Raw genomic sequence first — 17,542 nt, forward strand, 5'->3', positions numbered from 1 at the left:
GAACTGATATATCTTGTGACCTAAAGATGTTCTTTAATTTTATAGTTTTAATATAAATAAATGATATAAATATTATTATTATCACCTATTATTACCACATATTATGTTTTACCCCTCCCTCCCCATTTTCAAATATAACACGGTAACACATTTTAACTGACTTTTTATCTGAGAACATTTTTACACAGTGATTTACTTCTACTGATGTTGAAACAGGGATAGTATGGACCCAAATGCAGCACGCAACTGGATATAGTTTGTAATGACCTTTATTAATTAACCTGCAAAGATATTGCACACAGGTGGGTACTGGGGATAGAGGAAGGGGTCCGGGGCCTGGGCTGGAGAGCCGTGCTGCAGAGCAGGTGAGTGGAGCCGGGGTGAGTGGAAAAACACCAAAGAGATAGGAGAAGAGACAGATTGTGACAGATGTCTTGTCACTAATATTAGTGACGCTGTTTATGTGGTGATGTGCTGACATCAGTATGATGTCCCATCTCCAGTCAGTTTCTGTTACTAGTAGAGTTTATTGCTCCTCTGTCTGAACACAGTAAGTGTTGCTGTTTTCTTCATCACAGTGTCTAACTACCTTCTGTACATTTAAACTTACACTAGTTCTGCTCCTTTTAGTGACTTTCACTAACTCAGCAGTCGTTTACATGCTGTTCAGATCTGCTAGTTACTTTATTTAGCTGAGCAGTTAGCACTAGCTTTTCTCTCTCTCCCTCTCTCACTCGCTCAGTGTAATGTTGTTGTAACTTCAGTGTAGAGGATTGTGATATCTATTATATTGTCAGTGATGTCTGCTGTCTTAGGCAGGGAGGTCCAGAGCCTGGTCCCCCTCACTGACAAGGCAAGGTTTTGGAACTGTCAGAGGATCCCAGACAGCCAACAGCGTTGTAGGGAACATGAATCAGAGCAATATGCTCATGCACATGATGAAACTTAAGTAATTCCAGTAATACAATACAAAACCACACATAATCACTATACATATACAGTGGGGCAAAAAAGTATTTAGTCAGCCACCAATTGTGCAAGTTCTCCCACTTAAAAAGATGAGAGAGGCCTGTAATTTTCATCATTGGTACACTTCAACTATGAGAGACAGAATGGGGGGAAAGAATCCAGGAAATCACATTGTAGGATTTTTAATGAATTAATTGATAAATTCCTTGGTAAAATAAGTATTTGGTCACCTACAAACAAGCAAGATTTCTGGCTCTCACAGATCTGTAACTTCTTCTTTAAGAGGCTCCTCTGTCCTCCACTTCTTACCTGTATTAATGGCACCTGTTTGAACTCGTTATCAGTATAAAAGACACCTGTCCACAACCTCAAACAGTCACACTCCAAACTCCACTATGGCCAAGACCAAAGAGCTGTCAAAGGACACCAGAAACAAAATTGTAGACCTGCACCAGGCTGGGAAGACTGAATCTGCAATAGGTAAGCAGCTTGGTGTGAAGAAATCAACTGTGGGAGCAATTATTAGAAAATGGAAGACATACAAGACCACTGATAAACTCCCTCGATCTGGGGCTCCATGCAAGATCTCACCTCGTGGGGTCAAAATGATCACAAGAACGGTGAGCAAAAATCCCAGAACCACACGGGGGGACCTAGTGAATGACCTGCAGAGAGCTGGGACCAAAGTAACAAAGGCTACCATCAGTAACACACTACGCCGCCAGGGACTCAAATCCTGCAGTGCCAGACGTGTCCCCCTGCTTAAGCCAGTACATGTCCAGGCCCGTCTGAAGTTTGCTAGAGAGCATTTGGATGATCCAGAAGAGGATTGGGAGAATGTCATATGGTCAGATGAAACCAAAATAGAACTTTTTGGTAAAAACTCAACTTGTCGTGTTTGGAGGAGAAAGAATGCTGAGTTGCATCCAAAGAACACCATACCTACTGTGAAGCATGGGGGTGGAAACATCATGCTTTGGGGCTGTTTTTCTGCAAAGGGACCAGGACAACTGATCTGTGTAAAGGAAAGAATGAATAGGGCCATGTATCGTGAGATTTTGAGTGAAAACCTCCTTCCATCAGCAAGGACATTGAAGATGAAACGTGGCTGGGTCTTTCAGCATGACAATGATCCCAAACACACCGCCTGGGCAACGAAGGAGTGGCTTCGTAAGAAGCATTTCAAGGTCCTGGAGTGGCCTAGCCAGTCTCCAGATCTCAACCCCATAGAAAGTCTTTGGAGGGAGTTGAAAGTCCATGTTGCCCAGCGACAGCCCCAAATCATCACTGCTCTAGAGGAGATCTGCATGGAGGAATGGGCCAAAATACCAGCAACAGTGTGTGAAAACCTTGTGAAGACTTACATAAAACGTTTGACCTCTGTCATTACCAACAAAGGGTACATAACAAAGTATTGAGATGAACTTTTGTTATTGACCAAATACTTATTTTCCACCATAATTTGCAAATAAATTCTTTAAAAATCAGACAATGTGATTTTCTGGATTTTATTTTATTTTTTTTCTCATTTTGTCTCTCATAGTTGAGGTATACCTATGATGAAAATTAGAGGCCTCTCATCTTTTTAAGTGGGAGAACTTGCACAATTGGTGGCTGACTAAATACTTTTTTGCCCCACTGTAGTACATGTATAGAATAGCTGCAGATATAGAAACACAGCAGTGCTAGTCAATCCCATCCCTATGTCCTCTCCTGCAATCCACCTGTCAAGTATATTTTTGCAGCCTGATCCATCCTGACAATCCTCTGCAGATATGTCCAGACATCCAGCATTCATTGTGTTCAAGACTCCCAGAATTCACTCAGATTTTTACATGGTCATTTAGGACCAATTTGAACTGCCTAATCAAATGAAGAAATGGTACCAATAGTATTGTTCTTTCAATGCTAGCAAAGAGGTTTATTCAGAGCTGATTCATTTGGACATTGCAGGGGAAACCCTACAAAGTCCAGCAAAAGTGCTATGGAAACAGTGATCCACTACTTGTAAAGTGTCGGGTTTAAGGTTCACATGGCAAAAACATTATTTTTAGCAGCACTTAATGAAATAGCCAGTGGCATGAACCACTGCATATGTGTTCTCAAAGTGTCCAACCAGGAACTTAAACCCTGGACCCTCAGATGAAAAGTCTGATGTTCTACATACAGTATATTAAAAATCTCTAATCACTATGAAGCAGCTGCTTATATAGTTTCACCTCCTGTTTTCTTACTTTTCTTCATGAACATCTACCCAGGGTCAATCAGGTATCTCTCCAACTAAAGTGAGAACTTGGTAAATCAAGCGTTTACATTTTGTCTTATAACTTGTTATGTACAATAGGGTAAATATATATTTTTTGATGCATACACTTTCACATCTTCTATTATATCACTTCTGTTTAAATCAGTTTATCTGACCATTCAAAAAAGACAAATATATGTATATTAATATTTACATGTATATATTACTACACCAAAGTTCTGGCACTTTATATTCTTCTCCATCATCAGTGCCATTAGGAGGTGTCTGATCAGCCTCAGATTCAATCTGCAGCAGGACAAAACATACAACCAGAGCCAGAGCCAAAAAAACTCTCCACAAACAAAAACTGCGAAAGATGGTCTGGCCCCCCACAGAGCCATGATGTTAGATGTATCACTTTGAACTAATTATCTGCATTATTGCAGGCTATCCATTACTAACACGTGGTCGTCCCCCCCCCCATAATAAATCTTATAATTGCCTCTGTCATAGAACTCTGAAGCTTCCAATGCAAACAGTTGCAAAGCAGTTTTCTAGGGCGGAGCTGGAGGTTCCAGTCACAGACCAACTGAACAGTCTGAGCCACAGCAGAGAGCAGCATGCTGCAGGAGCAGAACTGAGCTTCCCAGCAGGATATCATACTCAACACTGGTAACCTGAGAGGACTTGTGAGTACATTTCATTTTCATTTTTCAGGGGCACATATGCTCATACATACAGTTAGGGTCTTTTACTAAAAAGAACCTAGGTTTTAACATGCATAACCAATTAGGAAAATAGATGAAATCATTACCATCCTAATGCCTTCAACATAGTACCCCTTTAGGGTATTTATTTGAATTTCTTGTTTTCTTATGGTGAAAATTGAGGCACGTGTAGGTTCTTTCTGTGGTGGACTGATTGTTACTGACAATAATCAGCTTAATAATAATCTTAAGCTTAATAATCAAACATGTCTCCTGCAGCTTTGATGGCACAGTGTTAAAGGAACAATTAACTAATTTCAGTTAAGACCTGTATTCTTTTATTTTCGATGTATGCAGAAATTGTTCAAGTAAGCATCTCAAGCTCAATCTCAATCTCAATCTTTTTTTGACAGCATAGGATTGATATTCCTATCCCACCTTTACTTGCCTTGAAGTAGTTCCCATCCTAAAACAATGTTAATGTAAGAGATTGGAGAGAAAATCTTCAGTCCTCTTCAAGTGCAATAATGCATTCTTACATTCAGTTGGTATCTACCAAGGTTACAGTCTTTCCAGTCCAAAATTCCCCCAACGTTGTCAAACTCAACAGCAGTGGATGGGTAACAAACACACACAGACAGCTTAAGCCTCATATTAGCTTTGGCTGAACTGTACAAGGCAACTTTAAAGGAGTGCTGTGGATTTTTGTGGCCCATCACTAACACTGAAATAGGAAGAATGATTAAAGCAACTAATGACTGTTTCAGTGTAACCTGAATATTGTTTTATGAAACAAGTGAGCAAATGTGACCTATAGACCAATTATTTCTGTGAGATTTCTGTCAAACTCATTTGAATCTAGTGAACTGAAATTTCAATTTTTTCAGATTTTGAATTAAAAGGAAGAACACAGTTAGATTTATTTATCCCATCTCTCTGGTCTTCCAGGAATAAAAAGATTCTTTTACTTGATACTTTTACCCATTGATTTTCCATTTGTATATTTTTTATTAAATTCCATACTGTGTGAGAGTTACATGGAAAACAGGCTTGAGGTTTAGATATTGAGTGGATTGACTGAATTTGTTAAATGTGTATTTATTGTGTTGTTGTTGTTTATATTTTTATTTTATTGTATTGTTTAATGTGTCTTATTGATTTGTGTAGGAGTGTAGCCCCTCTAACCTATCAAACCTTTCTGTTCCCATACATCACACATCAGAGAGGACATTTTCTGAGGAGATATGATGGTTCTGGCTTTAATTAGTACAGCCTGTATTAGTAATGTCATCTATTCTTTACAGGCTATGCTAATCTATGCCAGAATCAGCAATGCAGTGGGATCGGAGGATTGAACTCTGCACTCTGAATATTTTTCCACTCCATCTAGCACTATTAATGTGAATACTATGTTTTGGGACCAACATGTTTCACATGTTTGGGACATACGTAAGTTGTGTTGCAGTGAGTATCACTATAAAAGCCCTGGTGCTCCAGTCCTTCAAACAAAAGTAGGAAATACTAATATTTTACATCATTATGCTGTTGGTGCTGTACATTTTGTTTGTCAGGAGTTGTCTGCAGTTGTTTGTGAGCAGCAGCACTGTACAAAGGAAAAGAGAGACATGTCAAATAGAGTCAAATAGGGTCTCAGTCTGCTTCCAAACAAATTGACCATACACAGGATTAGGAAAAGTAGATTTGTGATTTTAGCATGAATTCAAAAGCTTAATGGCTTTTAAATCCATCTGCTGATTGTGAACTGTTAAGAAAGTGATTTCCCAATCTCTAGAAGTGATGTACTATATATCATCATATAACTATGGTAAACACAGGAGTGGGATTTTTCTTGATTTATCAGAGAGGGAAAAGCAGTTAAAGTAGTGCCTCAGACCAATCCCTTTTTCTGTCTTTCTTTTTAAAGAAAATTTTTTGCCTTCCTTCAGTCCCTGCACTGGAAGACATTATGTATTGCACACAATATATGAGTATAGTAAAACCATCCCCAACTATTTAGGAACCTGAACCAAATAGTGCTAGCACTAGTGGAGCAACAAGGATGAGGATCTTCCAACCTGTGAATGTTGCCAGTTGTGTTTATTTAGTGGAGTACGTGATCAAGCCTGAGATGCTAATGTGATGTGCTCCTGTTTACTGATATGTTCTGCCATTTTTAATCTTACATCATGTAACTCCACTGTTGGCTCCCTGGTTATGATAATGCTGCTTTTGGGGAAGACACAAAGTATTTGGCATTTATCATTTTTCACCAGCCTATTGTATGCAGGACAGTGTTGCTGGGAATTAATTGTGTACTCTGAATGTACATTATTGTTTCATTGTTACAGATTCTGTTGGTTTACCCTGTTGGACAGAATCATTCTTACAATTCCTGGGGCTGCAATTCTCTACTCTTTTGGCATATCATGGTCATATGTTATTGGCTTAATGTATATGATGTAGTGACACTTTAGGGCAGACATAGTGCTTTAAGTGAAATATAATACAGCATAATACATTACCAAGGGTTAGAGTGGAATTTGACAAGTTCCAATGTAGCGGTGAATTGGGGAAAAATGACTCACCTTAAAATAAATACCATACCAATAGATAGCCAGGTTGCACATAACAGCTTGTGTGCTTGGTGATATTTGTTGAGCTCTCTTTGAAACATTGTAATGAATGTCTATAATTTAAAAAAACACTGTCATCGGCTAGAGGGAACACCAGGCTGTACATGAAAAATTAACTTGATATTATTATATATGAACTTGACGATCATGTTTGGAATGCCTCAGCCAATAGTTGTACAGTATGTTCATATGCATAATACCCTTTAGTGTATATAGACTAATATGGCATGGCCATGGTTGACAGAACTTTTGTCAGGCATAACACTAGTTTATATTTGTCTTCTTTTGTTAGTTTTTGTATAATCCATTTCACAAGCAAATACTTGCAATGAAGTAAACACTTAACAGACCAAAAAACTCTGCTCCTCTGCCATCGTCTACTCAGCTGTCTGTTGTTGGATTTCGGTTGTCTATCAATTTATTGGCTATCATAAATTAAGAAAAATATTAATATTAAAAATATTGATATTAAATAATAATGTTAAAATTAATTAAAGTCCTCAGGGCACCAGCCTAAACTAATAGGCAAAATAGCCAGTATGGTTTTAGTCTCAATTTATTACCATTAATCTGGAACTAACCAAATTACCATATCAACAGAGTAGAGGTTGGCAATATTCACGCTTGTGCAACATTAAACACACCAGTAGTTATACTTAAAGACATTTATTTACAATGGAGCGGAGTACAAACACAATGTCTAATCTAGTATATACAGGTGTGTGTATGTGTGTGTGTAAGTGTATGTGTGTGTTTCTGTGGGGACACAAACAAAGGCAAGATGGCCGATTCAAAGTGGTCACTGTGACCACATGACCTGAACAAAGAAGACTACACAAGATGGCGGTAAACAAAGAAACTACTCAAAATGGCCGCTGAGACCACCTGGAGTGTGTGAGAGGGAAGGTGTGAGTTTCTTTGTTAGCCTAGCTCATGCAATCTAAAGGTACCAGGTTAGAGGGAGGTGGTTAGCTTCATGCAGGTTTTGGAACTGGGACGTACTACTATGAGTGTGAACATACTAGTACCCAATTAACTGTATGACTGACCACAACCTAAGCCAACATTACAACAACAAGACATCAATCAACAAGTACATTAACAAAGTTAAGACTTCTGCTGCTTAGCTATGCTGTGCTATGCTGTGCTGGGAAAGGTTAGGCCCAGTCAGTTAACGTTACCCAGTCCTTGGAACAAACAAAGAGGTCCTTTCCAGTGTTGTTGTAAAGTCCAGTGAGTTGGGAGGCTTCCCGGTGGAGTAAAGTCCTGTCTGGCTGTGTTGCTTTGCTGTTATCGCCTTTGTTATCCTCACAAAGTTAGCTGTTCTACGCTAACTCTGCTATGACTCCTGTTGTTTGGAAAATCAGTTGGCCTTGTGTCGTAGCTGCTGATTCTGAAGATAACTTGGTTCACTCTCAGTTAATCCGAAGTAGGTCACTGCTGTTGAGGAGAAGAGCGTTTGCAGGCTGCTGTGAGCAGGCTGGCGAGAGAGCTGGTTTCTCAGGTAGCAGGGTTGACCTGGGCTGGGGCCTTGTTGCCCTTTGAAGAGCCTAGAGGAGAGAGCAGGAGCTGCTCTCCTGGGGTGTGAGTTCCTTTGTCCAGTGGAGCAAAGAAACATCTGGTCTCTTGAATGATGAGTCCCAACACTGTCCTCTGGCCAGCTCACATGTGTTGTTAACTGGGGGGTCTTAAGTTTTCTGTGATAGACAAACTGTGGAATGGCAACCATGTTGGTCAAAATAAATGCCAGTACAGAAATGCTCTGATAATATGTACCTACTGGTGTATCATCCGAGTGTATAGTGAATTACAGGAGTGTGATACTGGTAGTGGCCAAGTCAGCAATGATGGCAATCTTCATCACTCACACTTACAGTAAAGTCTACCTTGAGTTCTTTCATATTCTTGTAGAGTAATTTCAATGGTAGGTTCATATGTTGGAAATATAAAATTGATGATGATTGCTTTGTCCAGATTGAGTGAATTGAATTTTAAATCAGTCCAGGATTTTATTGATTAGTCCAACTAGGATTAATTTACAATAATCCAAGTGAGAGGTTTTGATGTGGGTCTCTATAACTGAGATAGGAAGTGAGGGCTAGAGAATGGAGATGTTGCTCAGAGCAAGTTTGGTAATGTTTAAGAGCAGCTAAAATCAAAGTGTGGAGTCAAAAGCAATGCCAAGATTGCAGACCTCAGAGGAGGGGGACAGGGAGAGGCACCAATTCGCCAACCAAGATGTCTCATTATGTGACACAAAGGAAGCATGTTGTCTGGCATGTGACAGCCTTCTGAACAGATACATTTAAAGGACATCATAACAGAACTTCAGTGGTGTTATATTTTGTTCAGAAATTCTTAAACAGCAGGATGATGAACACAGACAGTTGTATCTTGGTGCTAATAACAAGTCAGGTATCAAGGTATCAAAACTGGTTCTGGCTGGTAATTGGTTTTTCAACATATATTTCTTTAAAACTGCTGTTTAAACTGATTGAAATAGAAATTTCCCCTTTAAAGCACATAACGGGCCCAAATCTTTTGTAAAACAATCAAACCTGTTAAACATCTTAGTCATTAATTTGTTTTCATCTGTGAATCTATTTTCTCCTTTTTCTTACAGGTGTCCCTTGGGCATCATGAACTTGAACTCCAGCTCTACTCCTATCCACTTCCTTACCAACAGTTCTCCTGGTATGAGAGAGCAGTCTGATACCACCGTATTCGAGCCTGCCAACTTAGGTACTGTCTAGTTACTTAATATTTCTGTTACAACTAAGTAATACAGATATTGTGTAGTTGGTTGCGAGCACATTTTAAATTGTCTTTGTAAAAGCATTCAATAAAAATCTGAAAGGATATATAAGGGTAGCAGGGCAGTCAAAACAACTTACACAATGTCTTTCCCCTAATTCAATCAATTTTAGATTCAACTGAGTTAAATCAAAAGGGAGAGAGAGAAAGACGCAATCAATAAACCAAAAAAACAAAAAAAATTAAATGTTTTTATGATCTTAGCTAAATGGCTGCTGAGATAATGCTCTTTGGATCTGCTGATAAAATTTGTATCTGTAAGAAATCTATAGGATGGATTCTCTGTGATGCTCTGAGACAGCAATTCTTGACATCATTATTTCAATCAGGAAAGACTCATTTGCTAACGAATAAACTTTTATTGCCGTGTGCAAAACAAGAGAGGAAAAGTGAGAGGAAAGATGTGAGTGTCTTTGGTGATGAGACCCCATTGTAATGTCATCATATGTGATAAGGGGGTGAGGCTGTGCGAAGTTTAGGAAACCCCCCGGCATCTAGACACTGGTGGTGGTCTTGAAGATGGGAAGAGGAGAAGCTGGATATCTGGATGTGATGAGAATAATGATGAGCTCGGCATGACTAGATATCAAGACTGGAGGGGGATGAAGTGGAGGAGGTCGCAGCAGTTCGCCTGGATATGAAGACTGGAGGTGAAAGGTGTGGAGGAGCTCGCAGCAACTGATAACAGGAGAGGAGATCAGATTTTAAAGTATGACAGGGACAACTTGATTTGCTGGTTAAGATGGTGGCAAGATGTTTTTGGTTGCCGAGCACCTGAAGTCAGTTGATTACAAGGAGTGGGGTGAGAGAGGGAGAATAGAGATAGTCTTCCTGAGTAAATTTATGCTAAGCTTCATTTAGTCTTTATTTTTATCTTCAGGTGGCTCTTACCAGGAGTTGGCCATATTATCTGACAGTGTTGGTGAGTGGCAGCACAATGTCAGTCATATCTCAAGACATGAAGGAAACTTCACTGATTCACCAGCTAACAAGACATTAATACCGCCAGCAGAGGCCTTTGACCCATTGGGAGGACATACTATCTGGCAGGTAACAATCAGCTGTGATTTTACCAAACCCTTACTGGTAAATCTTTTTTCATGGCATCAAGTTTTAGTTAGTGCTTAGCTACAACTGTAATACTGAATAAGCCATTAACAAGCCATTAATAGACATTTTTTAAGTTTTACACATTTATAATCAATAGTGTTGTAATGTGAGCATTATAAAAATAAGTTAATATTAATTAGGATAATGGTAATTTAGCCATACTGTTTTTGGGGTTCTGCCTTTGGAGACGCATGTTCTGTAAGATACTCCTTTAGGTACCATGGTACAGTATAAGCCTCTGTATGTAAATATTTGTTCTTTGCAGTCTTAGATAAAGTGCAGCTTAGACATGAAGTGGTTGAGTGGTCCTTTTTAAAATAAGTTACCATATACACTGTGTGCACAATTATTAGGCAAGTGAGTATTTTGACAATATCATCATTTTTATGAATATTTTCCAACTCCAAGCTGTATAAATTTGAATGCTTATTGGATTTAAGCATATCAGGTGAAGTGTATTTGTGTAATGATGGAGGGTGTGGCCTAAAGAGATCAACATCCTATATCAAGGTGTGCATAATTATTAGGCAAGTTCTTTTCCTCAGACAAAATGGGCCGAAAAAGAAATTTAACTGACTCTGAAAGGTCAAAAATTGTAAAAAGCCTTTCAGAGGGATGCAGCACTCTTGAAATTGATAAGATTTTGGGGCCTGATCACCGAACCATCAAACGTTTTGTTGTAAATAGTCAATCAGGTCGCAAGGAATGTGTTGGGAAAAAAAGACGCAAATTAACTGCTAAAGATTTGAGAAGAATCAAACATGAAGCTACCAGGAACCCATTATCCTCCAGTGCCGTCATATTCCAGAACTGCAACCTACCTGGAGTGTCCAGAAGTACAAGGTGTTCAGTGCTCAGAGACATGGCCAAGGTAAGGAAAGCTGACATCCGACCACTATTAAACAAAACACATAAGTTGAAATGTCAAGACTGAGCCAAGAAAAATCTGAAGACAGATTTTTCAAAGTTTTTATGGACTGATGAGATGAGAGTGATTCTTGATGGACCAGATGGATGGGCCCGTGGCTGGATCAGTAACGGGCACAGAGCTCCACTTCGAATCAGACGCCAGCAAGGTGGAGGTGGGGTACTGGTATGGGCTGGTATTATTAAGGATGAGCTAGTTGGACCTTTTCGGGTTGAAGATGGACTAAAATCAACTCCCAGACCTACTGTCTGTTTTTAGAAGACACTTTCTTCAAACAGTGGTACAGGAAAAAGTCTTCATCTTTCAAGAAGGCCATGATTTTTATGCAGGACAATGCTCCATCGCATGCATCCAAATACTCCACTGCATGGCTAGCCAGCAAAGGCCTTAAAGATGAAAGAATAATGACATGGACCCTTTCCTCACCTGACCTAAACCCTATTGAGAACTTGTGGGCCCTTCTTAAATGGGAGATTTACAGTGAGGGAAGACAATACACCTCTCTGAACAGTGTATGGGAGGCTGTGGTTGCTGCTGCAAGTGCTGCAAGTGCTGCACACTTTTTTGGAAATGTCAGAAATGTTTATTTGTAAATTTTGAGTTGTTTGTTTGTTATTCTCACTTTAACAGATGAAAATAAACAAGTGAGATTTTTCATTTAGTTGCATTATATTCTGCACACTAATAGCTGCCCAATAATTGTGCACAAATGGATATTCTGCTAAGAAAGCCAAAAACTCACTTTTACTGCCTTAAATATTCAGATTTAAGGTTTATTAACATTTTGGATTGACCAAGAGCACTATATTTGTTCAACAATAAAATGAATCCTCAAAAATACAACATGCCTAATAATTGTGCACGCAGTCTATACCTCATTTGAATGTGCAGACATGAAACATAGGTACACTGTAGGTTTAGCACTCCAGAACAGTGGGCAGGATAGTTTCATGGCCTCACTCTGTAAAATCTATGGCTGTAGGGACCACCAGACAAATATTCAGTTGCACTCCAAGATAAACATTGGATGTCTGAGACTTGTCTAAATGAATCAGTAACTCAATTGTTTCTATGTTTTATAAGTATGTCCAGAAGTCTATTTAAATTTTATCCATCCATCCATCCATCCATCCATCCATCCATCCATCCATCGAAATCTAAAAAGCATCAAAAGGCAACTGGTAATTTGCAATTTAAAAATTTCGGAATTAAGAGATTAGTTTATGGCCTAAAAGATGGTATCATCTGCATATAAATGTCAGTTTCACTGTGAGTGGCAGAAATTACTTGCCTCATGTTATTTATATAAACTGTGAACTGAAGAGGACCCAAAATATACCCTTGAGGGACATCTATAGCAACTTCAACAGGACTTGATTTGAGTCCTTCCGGACACGTAGTCATAAAATCACTGAATGTACCAAGTATGGTTTTAAAAGAATAATGCAGTACACTGTTACTTATTGTTCTGGGCAGTGACAATACAATTTCTTAAAAGTAAAGTTGCAGTTGTTCTGTCATGGTATAAATCATAAATGGTGAAATTGTAATACTTCAGAAATCTTCTTCGTATTCACTCCAAGATCTTTTTGAAATGTATGTCAGCACATGGTTGAATTAAAAAATCAAATACAAAGTTTGACCAACCTTTTTGACCAGCTTGTCCAGTTTCCTTGTGTTCATGTCAGACATACTGCTACCCCAGCAGACTGCACCACAAAAAAGTACACTGGCCCCCACTGATTTATAAAAAATGTGCAGCATTTCACTGCAGATGTTAGTTAACTCAAATCCCAAATAATTTTTTAAAATTTATCCTGGTGGTATCTCACAATACAGATAATTTTCATTTGATTTGGCTTAGGTTCTGAGACTTCTGCCATCCATTCCAGAACAATTACATTTACTGCTCGAGAACATTTTCAGTTTTGAGAAACACCATTCTTTGTTTAGCTCAGTTTTTTGAAAGTTAACATTGTTCTCTCTTGTGCTTCAGAAACAGTTAGTGTCTTACACATTGCAAGTTACTTAACTACCATCTTTTGTCCTTTCTCTTCTCACGTTTTGTCTTCAGGTCATCATAATTGTCTTCCTCACTGGATCACTTTCTCTTGTCACTGTTGTTGGCAACATCCTAGTGTTGGTGTCATTCAAGATCAATAAGGCACTGAAGACAGTGAACAACTACTACCTCCTTAGCCTGGCATTTGCTGACCTGACCATTGGGACGCTGTCAATGAACCTGTATACTACCTACATCATCATGGACCAGTGGGCTCTGGGGCCAGTGGTTTGTGACTTGTGGCTTGCAATTGACTATGTGGCCAGTAACGCTTCAGTTATGAACCTGCTCGTTATCAGCTTTGACAGGTAGCAGAATGTGATGTATTTTTATTTTTATTGATAAATGCATCTGCTGGACACCTTGTTGTATTGTTGGTACTACCTACATATCACACGTTGTGTGATAATATTCTTTAAAATAATATAGGTCATGGATTTGTTTGTAACAATGGATTATCCTGAATGTTTATTCTAGAGGTTCTTTTTATGATGAATGTAAAGTGTTTGAATACTGAATGGATCAGAGTACCCAAATCACAAAAAGCATACATTACAATGTGGTATCATGATAGTATCATGTTCATTACCATGGCAAACATGACATATGCCCTATAGGACATAGTCCCTTGTGTAGTTTGAAAATAGTAGACAGCAATGCGAGGTACTTTGTTATTCTGTTTCTGTACAGTTGCCTCTCTCTTTCTGTGTCTTCTTAGGTATTTCTCTGTGACCAGACCTTTGACCTACCGAGCTAAACGTACGACCAAGCGGGCCATGACCATGATTGGATTAGCCTGGTCCATCTCTTTCATTCTGTGGGCCCCAGCTATCCTATTCTGGCAGTACATTGTGGGTGAGCGGACAGTCCAGCCTAACGAGTGCTACATCCAGTTCCTGTCTGAGCCCATCATTACATTCTGCACTGCTATCGCTGCATTCTACTTGCCAGTGACTATTATGGCATTCCTGTTTTGGAAGATCTATCAGGAGACAGAGAAGCGAGCTAAAGATGTACAAGGTCTCAAGGGATCTGGGTCAAGCAACAGGCCAAGCCAGGCTCAGAATGAAGGGAGTGGCAGTGGGAGAACTGGTGGAGAAGGTAGAGCCAACAACCAGAAGACTTCATCAGCCATGCTGCGCCAGATCAGCTCCCAAAGCTGCAGCAGCTATGAACTAAATCAACTGGCTTCAGAGATGAACAACAAGGACAATGCCAGCATACCAGGAAGAACAGGATGCAGAGGGAGGTGTGGCACATTCTGCTTTCAGTTTTCATCACTGCTGCCAGGTTTCCATGCATCCAAGAGATCCGTCAATACCTTCACATCTACAGTGGGTGAGACAGAGCAGAGCAGCTGTGATAGTCTCAACAACAATGAAGTTGGTGCCTCTGGGGAACAGTCAGGCTCAGAAGAGGAAGCCGATGGTGTGGACCCATCAAGGCCTCCAACAGGTTGGACATAACACACCATTGCCTTGTTTGCATGATATGTACATTGCACAAGTATACATAATGGTCTTTCTCATAAAGTCTTTCTTTCTTTCTTTCTTTCTTTCTTTCTATCTATCTAGGTGGTAAGAAATCTGGGAAGGTGAAGATGAACATGAAGGATAAACAGTTATCGTCATCTAATAAAAGTCGAAAAGAGTCACAATCAAGCCCTATCAGCTCATTGCCTAGTGACCAATCACCTGCAGCCATCACAATGAAAGATGCAGCTATGGCCAAACGCTTTGCTTCTAAAGCCAAGACAGAGATAAATAAGCGCAAGAATGAAAAAAAGGCAAATGAGAAGAAAGCAGCACGGACACTCAGTGCTATCCTGTTTGCCTTCATTACAACATGGTTGCCATATAACATCATGGTGTTAGTCAACACTTTCTGTCAGGATTGTATCCCTGAAACTCTTTGGGCACTGGGCTACTGGTTGTGTTATGTAAACAGCACAGTCAACCCCATGTGCTATGCTCTCTGTAACAAAACCTTCCGTACAACTTTCAGGGATATTTTGATGTGCCAGTGGAATCAAAAGAAAAACAAGCCTCATTTTCATCAAAGGAAGGCTGTGGCTTTCCAGAAGAAAGACCCAATGTAGAGGAAGGGGGGAAATTATTACATGGATCTGTATCTAAAGAGGTGTTTCTTGATCCATTTTCAGATTTGCAGTGCAGCATTCCTGGTCTTTCAGGGAGAAGATGCTAAACTGAATTTTGTCACTCAAATTTGTTCTGGCCTCATGGAAAGATTTGCCAAGTCAGCTGAGTGGCCTAAGCCTGTTTTTTCAGTCTGTCCAAGACACTGTGTCTTGACAGCAGCTGGCCAAATTTGAAATGGATATTCATGGTCCTCAGAGGATAATTTTGGTGACCGCTTGATCTTTCGTAGCCCAGCATGAATTCAAAATTACCACACTGACCTCCAGTGATCTAATATCTCAAAAACTAATTTCCATGTTTTAAATATTCATGATTTTTAGTGCCACAGTCCAACATTTAAATTGTGTATGACAATTATCAAATCTATCAAAATTCACATGAAATTGAGCATATTCATCATCACAGAGGATAAACCATTTCCATGAGCTCACTGTAAGTGCGGCACTCAGACCAAATTGTCAGTTGTAGGAAAAGAATCTCAATATTTAATTTTAAAATTCTGCATTAAATTTGGTGGATACAAAATGCTCTAAAACTTTTTGAGTTTAATGACTTGTGCTCCCTACAGGATGGATTTCACATTTGTCCCCCCAGGCCTGATGTGCTCAACGAAGCAAAACATTCAGTGTGTTATTTAATAGGGTTTGTTTAGGACTTAGACTCTTAAGATACAAATAGTTAGAGATATATTTAATAATTTCCCTGCTGTGCTGTGCATAATGGAATGATAGTTTGGTGTGTTTTAGGAAGTGGACTTCTTGAAGAGTGTAAGAATTTGGTCTGATATTTTTCAAAATAAAAGTAACCCAGATTTAATTTATTTTTAACACTAATGTTACCACTTATATATGCCAGTTTTTGTTTTAATAGTGCCTTTTCTAAGGATTTTAAGACAGGTCTTTAAACTTCTGCATTGAGTGAAAATAGATAAATAAAAAATAAAAAAGTTCAGCAAAAATGTTTTCTCAAAATGACTTTTTTTGGTAATAATTTGTTATTATAGTAGATATAACTTTAGAAAGAATACTGTTTTCAAAAAATTAACAGACAGGTAACTGTATAAATATTGCTTTGACAATCAATGATAACCTGGATGTCAGTTACAACATACATTCAGTTGCCAGTTTATTAGGTACACCTATTTACTTTGTTGAAACAGTTTTAAGTGTTGATTGTCTAAAGGTCATTTGCAGGCTGTAGTTTATGCTTCTGTGGAGCTGAACTGTGGGTGTCTATAATCAGTAATGGAGTAGAATAATTTTTCATGAATAGAAATGATCAGTGTAGACACAGCAGACCCCTGTTGATACCTTGGTTGAGTTAGGCGATCATTATCAATATTATTCACTATTGTGGTGTTTGTACAAAGCTGCTCACAGACATGTATTGTCAACTGAAACATCTAACACTGTGTGACACAGACTATCCCGTTTAATTGTCTTTTTATCTATGGAAATACTATAGAATAGTGTAATAATGTGAAGACCCATGCCCAGTTTACATTTGTAAAATAATCTAACATGATCACATTACTGCTGCACTACAGTTCATATTAGGTGGAAAAAATAGTTCAAAGCACACAGCAGAAGGAGAGACATTACACTGTAATGCTGACTGTGTGATTTTGTCAGGATGTGATTACAGGAAATAACACAAAGCATGTGAAGTTGCATGTCACTCACAGTATCAGGTCTGTCAAATTTTAAAACTTCAAAAATAAAAAGTGAAACAGCCCTAAGGAATCATTAATAACAAGAAAGGAAGAAAATTATGTTGTTTTCTGGTCTGTTGCTGGAACTGTTGCATCATTGTCCAACTATAATGAACTTCTCCATTTTCATTCTGTGTTGCACTGTGGGAAAAGTATCCATAGACAGCACATTCAGAAATGTATATAAACAAGATTTATTCTGGG

At 38.9% G+C, this 17,542-nt stretch overlaps 1 protein-coding gene across 1 annotated transcript; it reads left to right on the top strand.

Moving 5' to 3' along the window:
* The first annotated feature begins 10,121 nt into the window (after positions 1-10,121).
* On the top strand, positions 10,122-15,566 carry LOC111237062 (muscarinic acetylcholine receptor M1-like). Its single transcript, XM_022766016.1, has 5 exons — positions 10,122-10,170; positions 10,249-10,418; positions 13,481-13,776; positions 14,187-14,875; positions 15,043-15,566. The coding sequence occupies exons 1-5, from the start codon at positions 10,122-10,124 to the stop codon at positions 15,564-15,566; spliced, it is 1,728 nt and encodes a 575-aa protein (XP_022621737.1).
* The last annotated feature ends 1,976 nt before the right edge of the window (positions 15,567-17,542 follow it).

This window comes from Seriola dumerili, unplaced genomic scaffold (genome assembly GCF_002260705.1).
Source record: "Seriola dumerili isolate Sdu_G_001 unplaced genomic scaffold, Sdu_1.0 BDQW01000807.1, whole genome shotgun sequence".
NCBI lineage: Eukaryota > Metazoa > Chordata > Actinopteri > Carangiformes > Carangidae > Seriola > Seriola dumerili.